The 23,957-nt window shown below is 37.7% G+C and overlaps 2 protein-coding genes across 3 annotated transcripts; both read left to right on the top strand.

The window, feature by feature from the left end:
* The first annotated feature begins 4,298 nt into the window (after positions 1–4,298).
* Positions 4,299–10,683, top strand: LOC137708244 (polyribonucleotide nucleotidyltransferase). The gene is made up of 16 exons (XM_068447278.2): positions 4,299–4,818; positions 5,153–5,308; positions 5,425–5,595; positions 5,719–5,844; positions 5,925–6,086; positions 6,211–6,330; positions 6,814–6,951; positions 7,043–7,205; positions 7,457–7,582; positions 7,836–7,966; positions 8,280–8,499; positions 8,612–8,695; positions 8,828–8,907; positions 9,025–9,168; positions 9,329–9,898; positions 10,003–10,683. Exons 1-16 carry the CDS (start codon positions 4,480–4,482, stop codon positions 10,108–10,110), a joined length of 2,838 nt encoding a protein of 945 aa, XP_068303379.2. The 5' UTR covers positions 4,299–4,479; the 3' UTR covers positions 10,111–10,683.
* A 4,322-nt stretch (positions 10,684–15,005) lies between these two features.
* Positions 15,006–18,690, top strand: LOC137708812 (cysteine-rich receptor-like protein kinase 42). 2 transcript variants are annotated; one of them, XM_068447963.2, is made up of 6 exons: positions 15,006–16,138; positions 16,555–16,671; positions 16,886–17,239; positions 17,363–17,597; positions 17,742–17,892; positions 17,987–18,690. In XM_068447963.2, the coding sequence occupies exons 1-6, from the start codon at positions 15,394–15,396 to the stop codon at positions 18,374–18,376; spliced, it is 1,992 nt and encodes a 663-aa protein (XP_068304064.2). In that variant the 5' UTR covers positions 15,006–15,393; the 3' UTR covers positions 18,377–18,690. The 2 variants fall into 2 exon arrangements, with proteins under 2 accessions (XP_068304064.2, XP_088546075.1); XM_088689949.1 differs by having other exon boundaries at positions 15,208–16,138; positions 18,004–18,690.
* The last annotated feature ends 5,267 nt before the right edge of the window (positions 18,691–23,957 follow it).

The raw sequence follows: 23,957 nt of genomic DNA, 5'->3' as shown, positions 1-23,957 counted from the left end.
TTAGTGAAAGGTTTTTTTTTAACCAAAATGTCTTTGAGATGGCATAACTCTTAAATTTTGGTCATTGGTATTGAAATTTGATAGAAGTGATCCTTGGTTTTGTCCACCGTGAATCATTTTGGTCACTCTGTAAAAAATCTCCGTTAAATGGAAAAACAAGTAGAGGGTTTATTGAACAAAACTACCTAAATTTAAAGGAGATTTTTCACAACGGACCAAAATGATGAACGATGGATAAACTCAAGGACCACTTATATCGATTTTAAATTTCAAAAATCAAAATACAGAATTATACCACCGATTAAAAATCTAATTAGTGAAAAATTGCTATAGCATTTCTCAATAATCTAGTAGATTGAGTCGATGATATAGGGTGAGCTGGCATATGTAGTGGTGGTCCCCAAGTCTAGTCGTGGTCCCTGGTCCATAGTCCGGAGTCCAGGCCAACTTTACTGGGTTAAAAGGCCTCCATGTAAGCCTTGGCCTTAGCAATCACTATGCCCACACAAACCAATCCGGTGCCTGACTTACAGAGTCCAACCTATTTTCACCTATTATTTTTTTGTGGTAGGGCCTACAATTTTTTCAGATTTTGTCTGTATATTTTTATTTTTTAAACAAACGATATGAACTATATTAAATAAAAGAAAGTTGGTTTAGCCTCGTATGAACTATCAATAATTGGGTTCAAATTCGTTTTTGGTGGGAATCAAACCTAAGACCTCTCACTACCTCAAGCTATTGGCTTAGTTCAGGTGGCAAGCGACTGGTGGGATAATAAACTTAGATTATGATAGGTTTAGAGTTCGAATTTTTCTAATATAATTGAACAAAGCAATTGCTTATGCACCAATCACGCATAAGTCCATAAGAGCAAACGGCTTGTTGGAGTTAAACTCCTAGCCTGTATTACAATTATTGTAGGGTTGCTTATAACTCAGTTAATTAAAATTATGATTTTAACTGGAAGGGTTAGAGTATCTAAATTATTGGTCTACCATATAGGTGATGCATCTCAACCCATTAAAGGGTTAGTTTATATACCTAAATCTTTGTTAAGGGCTTAAATATGGGTTCAATTTTAGTACGAATACGTATTAAGTATAAATATTAACAAATGACTTATTTGATGGTGTAGCAGACCAAAACTTGTAGTGGTGTCTCACCACACCACTCATTAAGTCAAATACGTCACTCGATGGACCATATTTTGAAGTGTTTGTATTGAGTACGTGTTTGTAGTAAGACTGGTTAATTTTATCTCAATTAGATTTGACAATCTTTTAGCCCCACCTATAAATACACTTGAACATGCTTGTATATGCTTGTGTCTAGAGAGAGAGAGAGAGAGAGAGAGAGAGAGAGAGAGAGAGAGAGAGAGAGAGAGTTATGAGGTACACTAAATCAAAAATTGCAGTTCTCATTGTGTTTATGCTATTGGAAGGAACTTTGCTGCATTTTAGAACCAACGTGAAGGAGTATTCTGTAATGTCGTCAGGCTCACCAGAAGGAAGGGTTGCCTTCAAAATATGGAACTTCAACTACAACAACACTAATTCTCGGATTAATGGCAGAAACTACAAGTTCTTCAAGCACAGAAGATTTAGCAACCATGGCTGCCGACGACCAGCTGCTCCTAATCATGTTCCTGACGAAGAACAGAAGAGAATCACACCGTATGGTGCAAACCCGCTTCACAACAGGTGATCAAACATTCATTTTTTGACGATTCAAGCAGCTCATGTGCAGGGCTCCAGCTGGTCCTTCAAGCAGTTCAAGTTCGCCGTCCAGCATATGGTGTAGCTCACTGTATGGCTCCACTTTTTTTACATATTGGTGTGGAGCGCTGTTGGTTTGAAGAACCTCCGGGATGAATTTATGATGTGCTCTATGCTGATATGTAATGTGGGGGCTCTCTTTTTCCTCATCTAGGGTTTTTTTTTTCCACCGGGTTTTCTCCGAGAAAGGTTTTTTTTCAGAGGCCATTTCAATTCCCAACCTTGTAATTCTTTCTATACAGTAATGGAGTTACAACCTATATGTGTTTCTCAAAAAAGTTATACTCTTTTTGTTTAAAATAGATTAGATGTCAGTTAAAATATCGCTACAAAAATCCTTTTTTTTTTGACAAATTAATTTCGTCGCGCAAAACTCGTCGCTCAAATTTTTGTCCACCGAAAATGAATTCATGAATTAAAGTACATCGACCAATTAACCCGACGAATAAAACTTGCCCGACAACAACTTTTCGTCCGGCAAATAGTATATTAGTGTAGTGATAGCTATTTTACTTCCAAGTTCATTTCTTTTTTCATATCATACGTAATTTTGCTGAGAAAGAAAAATACACTGTGCATGGAGTCTGAAACGGAATATTTGAACCAAGGATGTCCTGTGAACCATCTTTCAAAAGCCCTGTTGACAACCAATCTTCATTCTTTCCGACTTTGACATATGATCAGGAAGGACCAAACCAAAGACAAACTAAATGAAACTTTTATAAAGAAAAGGTAAAAACGAAATATTTATCGTGTTCTTGTCTCATAAGGTAATAACGCGGCACGATAAAAACTTGGCTGTAACTGGAATTAATATAACCTCATCATCTAGGTAGGGTTAGTGAGACAGATATGGTGATATATGGCAAAAAAAAAACTTCGGATGTAACCGATCGAGAATATATATAACTCCATGGTCTCTATCTCTCTAGTTAGGGTTAGTAAGATAGAAATGGCGATATATCTCTGGCTACACGTAAAAATCTCTAAGACTCGAACAGAAAAATCTGAAAAGTTGGGCAATAGGCAGCTGCCAAAAAAAGAGTGACCTGTCACACCCAGCTGGAGATTTCAACTTGGTTAGAGAAGCCTTATAGGAATCGAAAAGGACATTAAACAACAAGATGCCAAGAAAAAAAGCTTCCTCTTTGGTCTGTTTCACAAGCAAAACAACAAATCCAAACCTCTCTTTTGTTCATCTGATTGTGTGAGATATCACAGCAGAGGAAATCTCCTTTTTTTTATCTGATTTTCCCAACTGTGGCCCGTTGATATAATTACTGGGTACTGCAAGGGGCCGGCTTCTTACCCTCATAAAGCTTGGTTGATGAAAAACAGTATTTTTCTTTGCACCCGAGGTTTCGAGTTTGAAATATCCTTCCCATAATATTGCTTGTATCAAAAACTATGGATATATCATATATTTACTCTCTGTAACCGCCAGCTGAGAGGACAGTGACTCATTATATATACCACACGAAAACCCAGCAAATCAGTAAACCCTGCTGAAGAGTCAGTGTTATGGAATGTAATGGGACAAAGTGAATTCAGCAACAAGATGGGCTTTTAGGGTTTTGCTTTTTAGGGTTTTTTGGTGTTTAGCATGGTACGCTGAGAACCTAAGATTCCTTTTTTTATCCCCTTGTTACTTGTTTGAACCTTGAATGTGCATGGTGTGGACCATAGTCTAACTCCCAGATATAGCTTCTCACATTGTCAGCCTGTCAGCACGTGAAAGAATGATTTATATGAAACAAATCATTACAATGTCTCAAATCAATCATATTACAAATCTAAGAACGTAAATATATATGTGACTCGTGTGAATATTGGTACGGAATGTTACACTAGCGTTTTGAAGTGCGTAGGGCAAGTCCTTATCCACCGCGTATCCCTCACTTGTTTTTTCAATTGAGTAATACTAGAAAACCTACATATTTATCATATTAATGTATTATCTTATGTGGCAAGTGATTCATACGACCAACATTCAATGAGATAAATTCACTACTTGATGTGACATATGCATATCACTTGCCACATTAGATGGTACACAAATGTTGTAAAAATTAAAATATAGTCTCCATATCATTTTTTTTTTTTTTTTTTATATTTGGATTCGGTTTCTAACATAACCCAAATAGCATTGCTCATGTAGCAAATAGTCTAGTTATATCGATATCATCTCGAATAATAAGCACATGGTCATAGCCAATTTTGATATGACGTAATTTGAACGTATGTGGAATTGTTCCTTGGGTTTACGTAATATGTAGCTACAAAAGTAACATTTTATTAATTTTACTAACGAATACAATTTAAGTTATAGGATGAGAATTCGAACTTAAATGCAAATAATATTCCGTAACCAACATAAATAATTATTTAAAACAATAAAGTTCGTTTGCCAAAATCAGCGGGCTCATTCAATTGTCTCAGATCCATATTACTTTTGGGCCTTTTTCATAAAATACAGGCCCGTTTTCAGTAGAAATCACTTCCATTTCGACAGCCCGTTCCGAAACATATCCAAACACAAAACCCTCTTCCCATTATTTTTGGTAAAGAATTTTCCACTCTCCACTTCTTACTCCCTCCGCCTTCGATCCCGCGCTAAAAACTCTTAAACCCTAAACCCTCGACACCTCCTCTCTCTCTCTCTCTCTCTCTCTCTCTCTCTCTCCTCATTTCCAGAACAGCCATGGCGTCCATGGCCAACCGCGCCAATCCGCTGCTCAACAACCTCCCTCACTTCCTCACTTGGCGAGCCTTAGGGTTCCGCACCATCTGCAGCGGCCGCATGGGATTCTCGTCTCAGTCGGAGCGGCAGCCCGATCCCCAAACCCATGTCGCCGGTACCAAGGTGCTCGAGACTTTCAGAGAAGAATTTGAAGTCGGAGATCGGTTAATTACACTAGAAACGGGAAAGATCGCTCGCTTCGCTAACGGTGCCGTTGTTTTGGGCATGGAGGAGACCAAAGTATTATCCACCGTGGCCGCCGCCAAAGGCGACGCCGTTCGCGATTTTCTGCCCCTAACTGTATGTTTCTAATTCAACTTACATTTGGGTTTTTATTTCTTTCTGTTGATTGCACAAATTATTCGGTTGTTTGAATTTCCACTGATCGTATGAACTGAGCCATGTAAAGCAGTTAGTTGTTTGATAATTTAACCATTTAATGTGATCATAATTTTTAAAATAAGTAATTAATTAATTAATTATAAAATTTGTAGCTGGTTCGAAATGAAATGTCGGAACTCTGGCAGAAAAAGATATGCTTGCTAATTGTTATGGGACATAAATGTGAGCATTGTATGCTTGTTTGTTGACCATTTTGTGTGTTCTTATTGGATTTTGGTATTTTACATGTAAGGTTGATTATCAAGAGAAGCAATTTGCCCAAGGAGTAATTCCGAACACATTCATGCGAAGGGAGGGTGCGCCGAAAGAGCGTGAACTCTTATGTGGTCGTATCATTGATCGACCAATACGTCCGCTATTTCCTGCTGGGTTTTTCCATGAAGTTCAGGTATGATGTTAATCTTTGGGTTGCCTTTTTTGGTTTCTGATGGATACCCATTTGTAGCAATCATGCGCTTATAGTCTTATAGACCTGAATATTTATTTCCTGATATTCATTTATAGGTAACAGCAAGTGTTCTTTCCTCTGATGGAAAGCAAGATCCAGATGTACTGGCAGCTAATGCTACATCTGCTGCGCTTATGTTATCAGATATTCCTTGGGGTGGCCCCATTGGCATGATTCGTATAGGCAGGATTGCTGGGAAGTTTATTGTTAATCCAACTATGGACGAGGTAATGCTTAATATCCATTCTTATTTGTCTTTCTTTTGCCCATATCGTTTTTATGTTTCTAAATCCTTTTGTTTCCTCACAGATTGTGGACATCTAATTGTTACTTATTGTGTGTAAATGCAGCTTAGCTTAAGTGATCTCAACTTAGTGTATGCCTGTACGAAAGACAAAACGTTAATGATTGATGTGCAGGCTCGTGAGATCTCAGAAAAAGATCTAGAAGCAGGGTTAAGATTAGCTCATCCCGAGGTAAGTCGTGAAACCTGCAACTATTTTGTGGAGTATCTTTATTTGTGGAATTCTACTAAGCAACTGGACTGTGACATCAGGCAGTTAAATATATTGAACCTCAAATCAAACTGGCTGCTAAAAGGGGTAAGCATAAGAAGGAATATAAATTGTCAATGATGCCAGATAGAACATTGGAGAAAGTCAGTCAATTGGCAGAAGCTCCAATAGAAGCTGTTTTCACTGATCCGTCATATGGAAAGGTGCGTGCCATTTGTATGTGGATATTGATATTTTCATTTTTCTTTTTTCGGATTTCTGTCTCCTCTCTGTGTCTGTATGGTGTCTTCTTTCGGGTCTCAAATTGTGGACTACTTCAACATCCAGTTTGAACGTGGAGAGGCCTTAGAGAATATTACACAAGACGTGAGAAAAGTACTTGAAGAAGAGTGTGATGAGGAAAGCTTGAAACTTTTACCAAAGGCAGTAGATACTGTGAGGAAAAAGGTAACCATACCAAAATGAAGCTAAACAGAATCCAGCATTTTAGCAATTTTAGCAATTTTATTTTATTTATGTTTGATATGATACTGACTAGGAGATATCTTTTTATCTTTTTTTATAATTCTTAGTTTTTTTTAAGGATAGATTTCATTGGTGGCTACATCTTGTTTTCTCCTCCTGGTTTTCTTTCATAGTTATACATCTGCGTGCATCCTTCACCTTAGTCAAAACTTTATCTTTGAGAACCTATACATTTTCCAATGTAGTCCGTTACTACCTATACATGATAAAAGGAATATGGGCACATGGAAAATTGATTTTGGGGGTCACATTATTCTGAATTGGGGAGTTAGGTTTTCTGTTAGGAGCTGCTGGCTTCCTCTCTTTATTTCTCAGCAGTATACTTCTGGCACACAACACATTATTCATAGGCTCTTATTTTATTTTGGTTCTCACCTATTTTAAAATGTTTCATAAAAAAATTAGGTTGTTCGTAAAAGAATTATTGCGGAAGGAGTCAGACTTGATGGGAGGCGTCTTGATGAAGTTAGGCCTTTGTATTGTGAAGCTGGTAATTTGCCTATGCTGCATGGATCATCCCTTTTTTCTCGTGGAGACACACAGGTCAGTATTGAATATGGATTTAGAACACTGGAGTTGGCAGTATTTAAAACTTTTGCTTCAACTCATGGTACATATCTGGTGTTATAAACAGGTTCTTTGTACTGTAACACTTGGGGCGCCTGGTGATGCTCAACGATTGGATTCTCTGGTTGGGCCTCCAACAAAACGTTTCATGCTTCACTACAGCTTTCCCCCTTTCTGTATTAACGAAGTTGGTAAACGAGGTGGCTTGAACAGGCGTGAAGTTGGTCATGGTAATCATTGCCTACTCTTTAAATAGGACACATTAAAATTAGTGAAATATGATTTTATATGTTCACATAGATAAGTGGCTATGGTTTGTCTGGGATCATGAATGTGAGATAACATCATCCATTCTTAAATTTTGAACTTGATTTATATTTTTTATATCTAGTCACAGTATCTAAAGCTCAAAAGTTTAAGCTTGATATGTAAACATGTTAATAATTATAACAATTTGTAGTGGGTTTTAAATGAATTGTAGGGACTCTGGCAGAAAAAGCTCTTCTTGCTGTATTACCTCCAGAAGATGATTTTCCATATACTGTTCGTATCAATTCTGAAGTAATGGCCTCTGACGGTTCAACATCAATGGCAACTGTCTGTGGAGGTATGCTTTTGAGTTTACTTTTCTATCAGCTATTATCAAACTAGTTTTCGTTACAGTTATATCCTTGCAAACTAGTTTTTTTTGTACATTTTCTGGTGCTAAATAATTGACATGATAGAAAAAGATATTTTCGTCAAGTTTCAGGTTCATTTTGTGTATATGAACACCATAAGTCTCTTTCTTTAACCTTCAAAATTATGCATGATCCTGAATATAGTATCGGCATAGCTCTAAGTTATCATATGTTCTGTAGGCAGTATGGCTCTGATGGATGCTGGCATTCCATTGCGTGAACATGTAGCTGGTGTCTCGGTGGGTCTTGTTAGCGAAGTTGATCAATCAACTGGCTCAATAAAGGATTACCGTATATTGACTGATATTCTGGTGAGAGTTTACTTGGCTTTATGTTGAGTTTTGCCTGTTGCATGGTGATCCTATGAAAATGCTCAATGGTTTCCTTTATTCTCGAAATGAATACATCTTTAAACCCCTAACGCAAACCTTCACTTTGTCATCTTCTTTCTAAATTATGCATGTATTTTTATTTTTATTTTTTGCTTATTTTCTTCATTGTCCTTTAATTTGAACATTTTATAGCTACTACTTGTGGTTATGAGATTCCAGATTTTACGAAATGTACCAATATATTTATAAATTATTTACATTATTAGTCACCTTAGAAAGATAATTTTTTCAGGGCCTGGAAGATCATTTGGGGGACATGGACTTTAAAATTGCTGGCACACAAAATGGAGTTACAGCAATTCAGTTGGATATAAAACCCGCTGGAATTCCTTTAGATATTGTCTGTGAAAGCTTAGAACCTGCACGCAAAGGTCGTATTCAAATTCTTGACCACATGGAGAGAGAGATCAGTACGCCACGCACTCAGGATGATAGAAATTCTCCTCGATTAGGTTGAGTTTTCAATTTATGTATTTTTGTCTTCTGTTTTTAATGAGTTGACATCACTTGGGCAATAATATATATGTGTATATTGAGCTTCCAAGTCTAAAATTGATGGTGCAGTTACCTTGAAGTACAGTAATGATGCACTTCGTCGCTTGCTTGGGCCTCTCGGTGCTCTAAAAAGAAAAATTGAAGATGAAACTGGTCCGTTTATTTTTTCTTTCCTTATCAACAAAGAACAACAACGATGTTCTGCACTTCTTTGTACAAAATGTTGTTTATTTAGAATTATATTTATTCTGTCTCTGATTGATACTTCTGTCAATCTCACTGCAGGTGCACGGATTTCTGTAAGTGATGGAACACTGACCATAGTTGCTAAGAATCAATCTATAATGGAGAAAGTACTAGAAAAGGTATTTCTGCCACTCAATTCGCTGTTATATTTCTTGAGTTGATTATAATGTTGTTTTTCTATGCCTGGAATGGAAGCCTTATATATCTGATGGATCTTTGTTTATTCTGTCCTTCAGGTTGATTTTATACTTGGGCGTGAGATCGAAATTGGTGGGATCTATAAGGGAAGGGTAACTTCAATCAAGGAATATGGTGCATTTGTGGAGTTTAATGGTGGTCAGCAAGGCCTTCTGCACATTTCTGAGTTGTCGCATGCACCAGTATGTACAACAAATGCATTTTCCTTTAGAATACCGATTCCTCCCTGCGCCCACTCTATATAAAATGTTTATGGAACAACTTTATACATATCACTGGAGATATCTAACCTCTCTTCTGTCATCGATATCTTTCTGACACTTATAGCATTCCCTTTATCAGGTATCTCGGGTTTCAGATGTGGTAGCTGTTGGAGAACAGCTTTCCTTGATGTGCATAGGTCAGGATGTTCGTGGTAACATTAAACTATCCCTTAAAGCTACTTCAGCTCGATCTGGATCCAAGACAAATAATGCGGTTGAGGAATCCATTTCATCAACCCAAGAAGAACCTAGTATTTGGGCAGCAGCTGGAGACCTTTCGTCTAATGGACAAGAAAAGCAGAGCTCGTCATCTGAGGAATTGCCAGCGAACAAATGTGAAGTTGGCGGGATAAATTCATCTGCTTCCTCTACTCCGATTCTAATTCGAAGTGCTGCAGAGTGTGACGAGGTGGAAAAAGCTGCTGGTTTGGTTCAAAACTCTGATACTACTAAGTCAAAAACTAGTAATGTGAAGATGTCAAAGTCTTTCTCACAGAAGGGGGGAGATAAGGAAGCTGAAGTTGGAGGCTCTGTAACTGAAAAAAGTCTGAAGATAGGAACAAAAGTTACTGCCAAGGTTTATCAGATCCGTACAGGAGGGTTGGTGCTTGACCTCGGTGGGGGACTTCGAGGAATGTATCGGTTTGAGGTACGTCTCATCTTGTTTTTTATACATGACCATGAACTCAACCAAAAGAATGGCTCCTTTTAATTTGTAAGCCCTGTATTCCCTAACACTGTTCTGTCATGCAGACAAATGGTAGGACGGACTTTGAAGTCAATGACGAGCTGCGAGTTGAATGTGTTAGTTTTTCAGTCAAGGGGATTCCAGTAATGTCTCCGGTGGATGATGAAGAGTAGCATTTAACAGGCCGTTAATTTTTTGACAATTTTGTCACGTAGATGACTCGTTGTAAATCATGTTGAGGTAGGTAATTCTGGTCTCAGTGGCGGGAGCTCACGCAGGTTTCATATAATCCAGTTGGAAGATTTTGTTACTTTCGAGTATCATATCTGGAAACGCCAGTGGCGGTAGCTGGGTTTCTGATCAGTCTCCGCAAAGCTTTTGAACTTATTGCCACATTTTTTGTTGCTTATACTTTCGTGCTCTAGGTTTATTTTTTCACTTATGGACCTGGTACCTCTACGGTTCGATGTTGTGTGATCAAATTTGGGCCAGAACATGTAACTGTAGATTTGGGCCAAGCCCTGTACTCTGAAGCTTCAACGTACCAAAGTGGATGGGCCGGCATGGTCCAACAAGGCTTCCTTAAAGGGGAGTGGGCTTTGCCTTATAATGGACTAGCAATAATGTGATTCAATCAATTGTTTGTTAAATATTATTTTCTCTATTCTTAATATAGATTCAATAGAGACCGATTTTATATGTGGATTCATCTACTTTAATTGATTTATGAGGGGTTTCTTCTGTCATGATCTAAGATTATTTATTTACTTTAAATATTTGACTTTTCTTTTGTCAAATTACGCATATAAATACATTTAAAATATGTAAGTCACGCGTAGCATGCCGTGATTCAAAAAATATCTTCTGCACATGCGTGCATGAAGGCTAGTGAATCATAAACTAAACACAATAGTTTGGTTGTAGTTGGACGCACGTGGGTGCTTGGTGAATCAAGAAACTTCATGGATTTGGGATACCCAACAGTCAACATGCATATAATATAAGTTAGGAACGAAGACTATCGTATCAGTTGGCTATACCAAAAGATTTTTTGGCATCCGGAGGATTATTCTTCCATAGAAATTTCAAAAGATGAGAAAGTTGAACTAATCAAATCTCAACAAGTTTGAAAAATCAACCATTTATATGTACGAGGATCTTGATTGATGTGTTACATTGATTTGAAGAACGGTCTTGAAGTTATGGAGTGAGACATTCATTTAAAATTAACAAAAAATGTTATAATTAGAAAAATGGTTGTCTAAATGGTGGGGTATTGATTGACACATGACCTAAAATAGAGGAAAAATTGTACAATACTAGGAATGTTTCGTTAAGACTTCCTAAAATTTTAAGTGTAACTTCTGGACTCTAACAATCAACTTCTAGGGTATGTTGCGGTGACGGATTTTCAAGACTCAAGAGATTGATGTTGTTTAACATTATAAGGAAGTATGTAAACACTGAGGGATTTTTCAGCGTGCTTGCAAGATGGGGTGGTACGTCATATGTAATACAAGTAGAGGAATTTCTTATAAAGTGTTCTTTCACTAATATAATGACATAAAACGTATATGTCTGTTTTGAGCACACTGAAAAATTTGTTGTAAACACTGGCCTTCGAATTTAATGAAATTTTCTACCGTTTGACGTAACGTGGGAGATGGTATTTTATTGACAGCGACGTGAAAGACGATGTTCTACTAACAGCATAAAATCTTTGAAAGTCGGTGTTTTACTAACAGCTATGTGAGGGACGGTGTTTTACTAACAGCACAAAATCTTTGGAAGTCTGTTGAAATCCCACCAAATTAAGAGACGTTTCTTGTCACTGAATTAAACCTGATCCTGATCTGAATTGTGATTTTGAATCAAAAAGCCTGAAAACGATGTGATAGAGAGAACCAATTTGGGGTATTTTATTGTAATTATGCAAAACGAGGGTACTGAATGTCAAATGGTTCAAGATTTTTCTATGCTAACTTTTTAAGCCATACATATGATTAGTAACAATTCCTTTTCCTAAGAAGGCTGGATACCACATGATCATTTAGTCCAATATCTTAGGCCATTTCCACTTGGGGAGGGCAAAATGTCCAAAAGTTGAAAAATTGCCAGATTTGTTAAGTGTAGCATCCTTTTAGTTCATTTTGGAGACTCATCTTTTCGGTTGCGATAATTGATTTAAATTCAACTGTTAGAGTTGAAAACAATCAATAGTAGTTTAACCTAATTAACCAATAAATTTAAAATATAAACTTAAAATTAATAAATTGTTGAAAGGGTTATGTTTAGCTCATTCGGTTGGAGATGGTATGAGTGGTCTGGCACTATTAATTTAAAAATAATTTTTTGCAAGGCTATAATTATGGCAGGACTATGTTTAGTCTTTTCGGTTGGATGTGACCTTAGTGAATAAAGTATTGGGTTTCTGCTCATGCCTCACAGATTCAAAACTCCCTCTCTTCTATATTATTGCAATAGTTTTGAACTATTCTCTATTCCCTTACTAATAAATTTGGTGTATTCGTCACTTTATTTTTATTTTAGTCAAAGAGGTATAGAGTTTAAATCTCATGAGTTGCAGTTTATAACTAAAAACAAAATGATTTCCACGTATTGCCGAGATTCTCTTAAAGAAAAACTCAGTAATGTTTAGATTGGAATTTGTAGATGACAGATTCAATACTATTTTTTTTCCACTCATATAAATATACTACTTTCAAAAGCCACTTTTGTCCTTTTATTTATTTTTTATTTGAAAACAGGTAATATATAGGTTGGCATCCCAAAAATTGTCTTGTAAAGGAAATAAATATTCAAGCTTTGATGATTCTACCGATATCTGCGGTTATCAATCCACGTGCATAGAGTAAACAACATAATTAAATTTCAAAAACAAAATATATAATAATAACACGAGTAAATTGATAACACTGATGTTGTTGAAAAACTATATAGTAGTAGCATAAGTCCAACACGACCTTTATGTGAAAAGAAAATTCAAATCAAATCTCAAAGGGAAAAGGAGTTAGGTATAATTCCAAAAGCAAGCACAATCTCTATTACTAAATTCCACAATTGGGATGATTACATTTTTTATACACGTTTCTCAAAAGTTGTTGAATTCTCATGTCCAGCCGTAAAAGACATTTATGCGTTCATATATGATTATAAAAAAAAATTAAAGAAAATGATTTGAAAATTTTGAGTTTTAACGATAATGATAAAATAAATGGTAAAATAAATAGTACCAGAATTGATTTTTTAGTGTAAAAATGTAATTCTTCGTTAAAATGAACAGTACCAGGAGCTTTTCGTTAAAGTTCTATGATTATATGTTTCAATGTCCAACTTTGTCCATCTACCAAAAGGACCATGACCATCCTTTCTGATATGGAACGTAAATTACAAGTTCATGACAGCATGCTCGTCTTTTTACAGGTAAATGTTTTTATTTTTAACATCTTTTTTGTTCTTTTTGCGCTTTTCTAATTGTTTATTTTCATTTGTTTGTTTAATTCAAAACTGTTACAAAAGAGGGCGTAGGGAGTGAAAATTTCTACCCTATTTATATTTGAGCCAAATCTTCATCTGTGTATTGGAATAATCTTCTTTAGGGCGAATTTGTAACATTATTTTTTTTATACAACGTTTGACATAAGTTTGTTTTAGGTTCACTTCATAATATATTTCAACGATCTAAACTATCTAACTTTTAGGTCTTCTCTAAAAGATCATGTTTACCAAAAAAATCACTCAAATCTGAAATCATTTGACCGTTGGAGTATTCATTCATTTTCTTCACTACAAATGAATGTTTTAATAGTTTTGAATTTTGTCTATTTAACAAAATGATCTAGATGATGTTTTAAAAGAGAAACGATTCAGATCGTTGAAATACATTACGACTAAGAATAAAAAAAACAAAAAAAAACGTGTGTAAAAAATTATGTAAAAAAAAATTGTGCCACAATCCACCCTTATTTTCTTTTTTTTTCTTTTTTTTTTCTTTTGGTCAAGGAGAAGATGTTATTCCAACCAAACGCATAGATATACAAACTTACAAACAGACATAAGACCAACAACACCTACAAACAACCAAAAAGGCCTAAACAAAAAGAAAAACACAACAGAAACAGAAAATGAGCCCAAAAGCCCAAAACGAAAGAATATCCAAGAAGCACCCATTGCATTCTCCATTGTCGATCCGAGGACCTTCTAGCCAACTGATTCTCCGACCACCTCCGATCATCTCCTTCTCTGACGATTCCTGCGCACAGCCATAAGCAAGGGGTAATTGGCATCCAAGCGAAAGACACTAATCACCAGTTTGAAGCTCAGAAAAATTCTCGAGCAACACAGCCGAAAACAGCAGACACAAAGGTGAACGGGGTGTTGTTGAAAACATCCGAGCCGGTGAAAGCGCCGGAACTCTACACACGAACTCCACAAAAGGACATGGTTGAAAATTGAAGCAAGGAAGAACTAGGAAAAGGAATACCCACGAAGTTAGAGGAATTGGATAGGCCGAATTGAAAACTGGGGATACCCAACAATAGATGTAGGAAGAAAAGAAGGAGAAAAGGGAAAAAAGGACACAACAACCGACCCCAGCTGAAGCTAGAGCTGGTGCCACCGGGGATGCTGGAAATTGATAGTCTCACATGAGCTCTCTCACTTCGAATAGAAAGAACTCTCACATCGAAGAGAAAGAAGGGAGAAAGTTTTTACCCTTATTTTCTTTATGTAGCAAACACGTATGTGTTAATTAAAATTCGCAATCTAACAACTAAAATATTAAACATAATTTACATTTTAAATAAGTAAACATGCATTTTAAATACAATTTTACCCCATCAAAAAAAACAAGCCGCACCTTTTGGCTTTTACTCAAAGAAAGAATTTAAGCACCCAACAAACCAGGAGTACACGTGGCAATAATTATGACCGACCTGTAAAATAATACAGGTGCAAGTCCAACAAATGGCCCCACCAAAGACGGTGCCTCCTCCGCAAAAGCTTTCAGTCTTTCAGACGAAAGCATCAAAATAAATTTGGTTTATTTATTTTATTAATATTTTGGACCCAAAAGATGTAGCACACGTGGCACTGGTGGGTGGGAGCGGCAGCCTCCATACCTGCAACCACCACCCTGGTCCAGCATTGAAAAGGAGAAGAAGAAAAGGATGATCTCATCCACTCACTCACTTCCACCAATTATAGCCCTTTATTTATTTATTGCACCCAACAATTCTCTCTCTCTCTCTAACGCAATCTTACGCTCTGCATTTTCCAATTGCGTATTGTTCTTTGGAGTTGGTCTTGTGAAATTCGACGTATTTATTGTTAAATAAGTTTTGTTGCTGATAATTTAGCTCGTTTGAGTTGATATACCAAGCTCCTCCGTCTTGTTGGCGGTGTTTGGTTGGTGATTTTTGTCACCAAAACGAGTCATGTGTACCAAAATCTTGACATGGGTTTTCTTCCTCCTCTCCATATTCTCCTCCGCCGTCTGCGATCCCAGAACGACCCAAGCTGGCCTCTACTGCGGCAGCCGGAAACCGGGGCAGAACCCGAGCTTTATCCCAACTTTCGTCAAAGAAATGGAGGGTCTTTCTCAGCAGATATCGACCCACCGTTGGGGCACCCACTTTGTTAATTCCACGACACCCATGTACGGCCTGGCCCAATGCTTCAATGACCTCTCCCACACCGACTGCCTCCTCTGCTACGCCGCCAGCCGCACGAAAATCCCCCGCTGCCTCCCCTCCCTCTCCGCCACCATTTTTCTCGACGGGTGCTTCCTCCGTTACGATTCCTACAGATTTTACCGCCAATCCACCGACCCTTCTCGCGACACCGTGGTCTGCGGCCCGTCGAAACAGGACAAAATCGAAAAGGAGGAGTTTGGGAGGAATGTTGGGTTTGCGATCGGGAATGCGACGGCGGCGGCGGCGGGAAATGGCGGGTTTGGAGTGGCGGACGTGAAGGGGTCGGTGTTTGCTCTGGCGCAGTGCTGGAAGACTGTGGGGAGTGCTGGGTGTCAAAGTTGCCTGGAGAAGGGAAGTAAGGCGGCTATGGGGTGTGCACCCAGCAAGGAAGGGAGGGCTTTGAATGCTGGGTGTTACCTGAGATATTCCACTGAGAAATTTTATAACGATTCCGGAGGAGCAGAGCAGGTTGCAGATCAAGGCCATGGTAATTATAGTTAAAGTTTTTTTAATTTTTTTTAATTTTATATATTTTAGTTTAAAGGGTTTTTTTTTCATGGGTTTATGAATTAATTAAATATAATTGAGCTTTTGGATTGGAATTTTTTATTTTCATAGATAGGACTAAATAATTCCGCAATCCATAAGAACTTTGAACTTTTTCTGTCAAACGTAAAAGCTTTTGGTACGGTTGTGTGAAAGCGTTTTTGACCTTCCTAAGCAATTTTAAAGGAAGTGTTATTTTCTCACTTCTTTAGAAATTGAACCTCACTCTTCACATTTTCTGGGAGACCAAACAGAATTTAAAAGATTAGACATTTTCGACTGAACTGTTATTGTATTATATTTTAATTTTATAATCCAATTGTCTTCAATTCCAATTTTCCATTTTTGTATTTGCAGGGCTGTCAGTAAGCAGAGGAATCATCATAGCAGTAATTCTGGCAGCAGCTGCCTTCCTACTGCTCTCTCTCTCTGCTGCTTATGCAGGCTACGCAAAATTGGCAAGGATTAAACAAGGTACAATTTGGCATTTTTTAGCTTTTCCGATACAAACGATATTCTCTTCAAATTAATATTTAAGACGGGAGTTGAGAATTCAAACTCGGATGCATAAAGGAACCGGATCTGCACTAGTCAATGCGGCTACGGCCACGTCTGCATATATAGATTTAGATCTTAAGTTATGAGAAGTACATACCAGATGTTTTAACATATGCCATTATTTATCCAGAGCGCAGCAATGTAGGCCTGGCTGCAACAAGCATCAACAAGTACTCTAGCTTGAAGTTCAAGTACGAAACGCTCGAAAAGGCCACTGATTATTTCGATTCCTCGAGAAAAATCGGGCAAGGGGGAGGCGGTTCTGTGTTCAAGGGGACGCTTCCGAATGGTGAAACAGTAGCTGTTAAAAGATTGATCTACAATACGAGGCAATGGGTCGATGAGTTCTTCAACGAGGTGAATTTGATCAGCGGAATTCAGCACAAACACCTCGTGAAGCTTTTGGGTTGCAGCATCGAAGGCCCCGAGAGCCTGCTGGTTTATGAGTACGTGCCTAACAGGAGCCTCGATCACTTCCTTTTCGGTAATTGTCATCTCTCTAGCTACATGATTTTTCTTCAATAGAACAAAGGAAGTCGAAAAATGTAATTTGTGTAGCGTTACTTGCGAGTCAAGTCAGAAAATGTGATTCGTCTAATTTATGTAGATAAGAACAAGGTGCAGCTTCTGAACTGGATGGAGCGGTTTGATATTATTGTTGGAACAGCTGAAGGGCTTGCCTATCTTCACGAAGGATCCGCAGTAAGAATAATTCACAGGGACATAAAAAGCAGCAATGTTCTTCTGGATGAGAATCTCAGCCCGAAGATTGCAGACTTTGGCCTCGCTCGATGTTTTGCTTCCGAGCAGTCTCATATTAGTACCGGCATTGCTGGAACATTGTAAGTTTTTAGCACTTGATGAGAATTTGCAAATTCAGAACATTTTAGTACTCGAGTTACTGCAAATCTTCCTGCCTTAAGGAGTAGAATGTGTTCTCAATTCTTAAAATTGTATCCAATTCTTTAAATCGTATCATGTTACAGTGGTTATATGGCGCCAGAGTATCTTACTCAAGGGCAACTTACGGAGAAAGCAGACGTTTACAGCTTTGGAGTTCTAGTTCTTGAGATTGTGTCTGGCCAGAGGAACAACACCTTCAGATCGGAATCCGACCCAGATTCACTTTTACACAGGGTAAGTTTTGAACCATTTGAATTTCGAAACAAAGATCTCACCAGGTCTTCTTTCCGTCAGACAAAGATTGTTTAAAACTTTCATTTGATCTCAGGTTTGGAAACTCTACAGATCGAACGAACTAGCCAAAGTCGTTGATCCCTGCTTGGGAGAAGACTTTCCTGCAGGAGATGCTTCTAATGTCCTTCGCATTGGACTTCTTTGCACGCAGGCTTCGGTTGCTCTGAGACCATCCATGGCCGAAGTGGTCGAAATGCTAACCGATAGAGAAATTATGGCAGCAGTTCCGAGCCCAAAGCAGCCTCCTTTCCTGAACTCTACAACCCTAGAGCCAGTTAGCACTAGATTTAGATTGTACAGCGCAAACAGCTCCATGTCAAATGCTCTAACAAAACCTGAAGCCTCCTACACCTCCACGGAGTCCTCTGGCACGCCAAGCTCGGATGGGAATTCAAGAACTCAAGAACTTTCGCAGAAGAAGTAGGTTCCAAATTTCAAACCTGAGTACCCATTTTTCGTCACCAGCTTACTCCACAGCAACTTGTTCAGTCTTGATCTGAATCGTGGAAGTCGCGTCAAATTGATAGACTAATCACGTGATGAGCGATGCAGAGAGACGAGATTGCCCGGTGACTTATAAGATTCTCCGGCAAGCCTGTTACGGCTAACTTTGGCAATGCAGATTGCGGCATGGTGTATTAGGCTGTGCATTCCTTCTTTAATTTCTAGCATTTTTCTGCCATGTAAGTTTGACAACGCCGATTGAAATCGCAGATACTCCGAATTTCGGATGCTACATTTTTGTTGTGACGAATTGACGATCCTCTCTGATGGGGGAGGACGTCAACATTTGTCTCACATCGAAAAGTAAACAAACACATATACCATGTATTAACCAAAAATATTACTCGGAGCATTAATTAGTTAGAGCGTTAATTAGTTAGTAAATTAATACAGCGTGTGCCTATTTAGGCAAGGCTACAACAGTTAAAAACAAAATAGAGCTTAACAATTAAAACAGTCTCTCCTATCGATCTGAGCGTAATTAGTAATTAACATGGTAATTAACAAACAAATAGATTAGAGCTTAATTAGTCACCAACATCTGCAACAACGGTGCTGATTTCACCTCGATCAAGCAAGCAGATCATAAAACTCTGGTCCTCCGCTGGTTATTCCCGTGGATCTTTTTCCAAAGACATCCAACGGCCAGCCCAAGTCCTACCCCGCATACTTTCTCCTTCACTGTACTTGGTAATGTCTATCTAAACTCTGAATCGAACTGTGCTGGCCGACATCAGGAATGTGAAGAAGCCACAAAATGTGATAATGTGGAAAATGTGAATAAATTTAAACCTAAAAATGACTAAATACAAGATTGTGCGGAGTAGAATTTAACTCATTTTACACGTGACGTCAGAATATATGTAAAGTACAATAAAAGTAGAATAAGACTTATACCATTGGAAGTAATCTCCTATATCACTTTTTGTTAGAAATCTTCGTCAACACAATAGCTCTGTCATTAATTCCTGGAAGAGCGAAAAACAAGGGTGAGTGAGTTTAAAACTAAAGTTTTAATAGAATCTTTTCAAAAACGCACAATCTCTCGCCGTAAAATAAGTATAGTTTCTAAAGGAAAAGGATCATCGCCGGATCCTTTTCCTAGGATCCAGGTCATTCATCGTACATTGTGCGGTCAGAAATCATTTGAAATTTAAAATTTAAAATTAAATATAAATAATATCTAACGAAAATTGATCATACGATATACGATGAACGGTCTATATCACAGAATCTCCTTAATCCCTGTAAAAAGGATCCGACGATCCTTTTCCATTTCCAAATATATATATAGACACCTTAATTTATTAGACGTAGACAGATAGATGAATAATGAGGAGGGAGAATGAAATTAAAGAGGACAAAGAAAGTACCTAGATTTGGCCAAGAGAGCATTCAGGGTAATGCAATCAACGGTCCCGATATGATGAGTCTTAGTCTCATGCATTCAGCAGGGGATCCTAACCTTTATGGACTCCTACGTCAAGCACGTGATTCGGGTTTCAGAATTGCGCCACGTCGTTGCCATGTGTGGAAACACGTCGTCAGCCGTGACATAGCAAGTCCACGTCGTCAATTTTGTACTATTAAACTTAACAACTCATATTAACGCTCTTGATTGCTTGAGCTTTGTCGTTGGTTGGTGACATAACAAGTTGACACGTCGTCATTTTCATACTTTTTATATGGACTTATGGAGAATCATTACGGGGTTGTTTCGCGATGAAGATGAATTCTATTCACGTATTGCATACGCCACATTTTGTATTTAGTTTTTAACATTGATAAATTACATGATAATAGTCACGAAAAATTGAAATACTTATGTAAATCTTCTTAATAAAAAAAAAAAGACTAGATTTGTATAAAAAATATTGATTGACGAAGAATCCAACTTGACACTTTGAGCTTAATCGTCAATTCGTGACAATTTCTTTTGTATTTCTATATTGACTTGTTGAGAAGGATAATCCAACCTTATACCTCAATGAGTGAGAAGTAGGCCTGATAAACTGGTATTGTCGTGTTTGTATCATTTTCGTGTCATGCATATTATCTTAACGAATAGTGTTAAACTTATTATTTTAATGATACTTAACAGAAGAAGTAGGCCTGATAACGATCAAATTCGTTAAAGGATCTTGTCTTTTTCGTGTCCGCTTAACGGGTCCAAGAAATTATCATGTTAAATGTCTAGTTCTCGCAAACGATATCTTATTAGGTTCTTAACAAGTAACCTGATAACAATTTGACTCGTTGATGGGTTCTTACCGATAATGCGATAACGACACGACTCGTTAAAAGGTTTATCCCAAATCTGTTATTTTGTATATTTTTAAGACGGATTCACGAGTCGTTCAAGAAATTACCGCTAGTGAGTAGCCAAATCAACACAACAATCAAATAAGCGAAATGAAACCTTGTGAAAACTACAGGGACGAAAAACCTTGTGTCCTACATTGAATTAATAGCAAACTGATAACTTGCATTTTAAAAAAATTAAGAAAGAAAATGACAATTCCAAAACTAAAGATTAATACATTAGCTAATTAATCAAGGGACTAATCAAGATTAACAAACCACAATCACAAATTCACAATGGCATGGCCTAATGCTAATGGTGTTCTTCCTTGGGAACAGAGAACCTGCAAAGCGGGCAGGACGCTCGCCGGCACAGCCACGCTTCGATACAAGGCGAGTGAAACCTGTGCTTACAAGGCATTTCTCTGGCTTCACCGCCGATCTCCAAGTCCCCCATGCAGATGGCGCAGTCGGCGCCGACCTCCGTGACCGTCACTCTCGGCATGGCGTCTATGGACGCCTTGGATGCCGCCACCGCAGCAGACGACGGCTGACGAAAACGATTGCCAATGTTATGGTTGAAATAATTGATATTGGCATGGATGAGATTGTCGTCTCTTGCTTCTAAATAGCGCCTTATGTGCCGTCGTGCTACCTCCATCTGCAAACGACGGAGATGAAGTGGGATCTCGAGGAGATCATCAAGGTGGTGGGAAGAGCTTGATCGGGGCATGCCTACCATTGGATCGAACGGTGCTTCCTCGTCACCGTCGCTCATCGTCTCTGAGACTGATTCCGAATCCCGATGCTTTTAGTAAAACTGCTTTTGCTTAAGTTGCTGGCTGTGCTGGTGGTCGTTGCTTAATGCTTAAGGGAAAAATAAGACATATGTTTGGCTACTCAACGCTAACTTCTATTCAAATCTCTTAGCATTTAAATCACAGAATTTTGTGTTTATAATCACAATCGTTTATTTATTTTTATACAATTTAAATGATTAAACGATCTTAGTTTTAATTGATTGTCTTTGTACAATGATATATAATATGGAATGTTCATATCATTGATACGAATTGGCAACGAACAGTTTTGAGTTATAACTCCTATTTTTTCTTTGAGTAGGCATTTTTGCTCATCATTCTTAAATAGTGGTAATGCTGACGACCCTACCTATCACTATTAGATGAGTTTGAATTTTGAAATTTGTGTTTATCCACTACACGAATTTTGAAATTCAACTCATCTAATGACGATAAATAAGATAATAAACATACACCATAATTTATAATGATGAGCAAAAATACACTCCTTAAAAAATAAAGAGCAATAAGTTCGTGGTGATTTCCACAACAGGGCCTTGTGTTCTAATGCATGCATCCCAAATGGATGTCCACACTCCACACCATTGGGATTAATTTGCTTCTTTTTTTTTTTTTTTTTTTCTTTCGGAATTTTGTTTTCCTTCTTAAAAGAAGGAAAAATATTTCCATAAAAAACGAAGAAGATAAAAAATACCCAGAAAATAGTAATAACAACCTACAGTTACAGACTTGAACGTATCTAAATTGGATGGCATATTTCGTGCATTTAAGTCTTTTTTGGTACGCCACACTGACTTTTTTGTCAGATAGTACTAATTGTAGGACTTGGATCGTAGCCGGATCCCCTCTCTAGGGATCTTAGAAATCAACGAACACGGATTGTTGATAAAAAATTATGCAGTCTCAATTAAATGCTTTTTATATTTTAAAAAGTAAAGCACCATCGTTTTGCTTGAAAATAATAAAAAAGGAAAAAATTGTGACCGGACGATTTTTTATCAACGGTCTGTGTTCGTTGATCCCTAGGATCCTCAGGGAGGGGATCTGGTGAGGATCCAAATCCCTAATTGTATTGTCAAGTGGTCGGTGCTTGGTAGATTAATATGCATTTTATTGTTTATTGTGTATTATAATGTCTGAAATAAAAAATTTCAAATTGTATACACTAAAATATGTTATTTGCGCCACATTTACTAATCAATTATAAGTAGTGTAGTGTTACACATACTATCTTTTGTATAGAAAATGATTTTCCCACCGCATTTTCTCTGCATGCACTTCTTCAATTTTATCTAACTTTAGAGAGAAACTAAAGGATAAAAACACTAGAAACTACGAATGTGAAAGTCACTTCTCATGCCAAAACATGTGATACAACTTCCATTTAGAGAATCTTGGCAAGGCAAAAGCTGCTACAACTCTTAAATTGAAGTTTGCAATCATCAGGCTCTAAATGCTATCAGAAATCAAGGTTGCGACTCGATGCTCGCGTTTTCATGTACCGGAAGAAGAAAAATGATAAGGAGACTCTCTCAAAAGTAGAAATTGGCATGTACTCTCTGTCATCTTTTATTTTTTAAACAATTTTTTATAATGTTGACACGAGAATTAACGTCAAACTGTGAGGTGACAAAGAGTAGATGAAGAGTCTCACCTTAAGAGAGCATCCTTAGCATTTCTCATCGGACAAAACATCATAGGAACGAAAATATACTCTCTCAAATCCAAGAAATGTGTCTACTCCCCTGGTTCCCGAATATGAGACGAGTGAAGTGTCTATCGGAACGGTATTTGACTTTGTTCCTACTAGCATGCCAGTAGTATCGACACTCAACTCAGGAGGATGTTCTTCTTTCTTGGTTGAATAACCAGAATCCGCCACCTTCGATTTATTGATCACCGGAAAACTCTTAGCTTTTGTTCGAATGTGTAGAATTGTATTCTCTTGATTTCATTGATATCACAATAGTACAAATATATGCTAGTCAAGCGACTTATAGTACAAGTAAACTTAGGTCCACAAGGATTTACAAAACCTAGCCCAACAAAATCGTAACCGGATTCTCCTACTAACAACCCCACTCAAACTTGGCCGTCTTAGAGTGACAAATTTGGACCTCAGAAGTTCGAAGCACGGCTTCAGAAGCTCTTTGGTGAGAACATCCGCAGGCTGGTCAACAGAAGGGATAAATCTGTACCTTGTGCTCAAATATTGTTTCTTCTCTTGAAGTTTTGAAAGTTCCATCTTCAGGTTCAAGAGGAAGACCAGCTTCTACATCCACATTACATATATAAGAACTAAATAGTGATTAGTATGTGTTTGAGTGTGTATTCGGGTAACGATCCTACCTCTGTCATCCATCTGGTTCGCGGTAGCTG

The sequence above is a fragment of the Pyrus communis genome, chromosome 17 (genome assembly GCF_041283825.1).
Source record: "Pyrus communis isolate YQ-2024b chromosome 17, ASM4128382v1, whole genome shotgun sequence".
Taxonomy (NCBI): domain Eukaryota; kingdom Viridiplantae; phylum Streptophyta; class Magnoliopsida; order Rosales; family Rosaceae; genus Pyrus; species Pyrus communis.
This window is presented reverse-complemented; position numbering and strand designations above follow the sequence as displayed.

What these genes read in the sequence shown, in the direction of transcription:
- LOC137708812 (XM_068447963.2), top strand. Translation starts at nt 15,394, where the DNA reads ATGTGTACCAAAATCTTGACATGGGTTTTCTTCCTCCTCTCCATATTC. An exon ending in CCTCGATCACTTCCTTTTCG is followed by an intron (nt 17,240 to 17,362) that starts GTAATTGTCATC and finishes TAATTTATGTAG; the next exon opens with ATAAGAACAAGGTGCAGCTT. An exon ending in ACCGGCATTGCTGGAACATT is followed by an intron (nt 17,598 to 17,741) that starts GTAAGTTTTTAG and finishes ATCATGTTACAG; the next exon opens with TGGTTATATGGCGCCAGAGT.
- LOC137708244 (XM_068447278.2), top strand. Translation starts at nt 4,480, where the DNA reads ATGGCGTCCATGGCCAACCGCGCCAATCCGCTGCTCAACAACCTCCCT. An exon ending in GCGATTTTCTGCCCCTAACT is followed by an intron (nt 4,819 to 5,152) that starts GTATGTTTCTAA and finishes TTTACATGTAAG; the next exon opens with GTTGATTATCAAGAGAAGCA. An exon ending in TGGAGAAAGTACTAGAAAAG is followed by an intron (nt 8,908 to 9,024) that starts GTATTTCTGCCA and finishes TCTGTCCTTCAG; the next exon opens with GTTGATTTTATACTTGGGCG.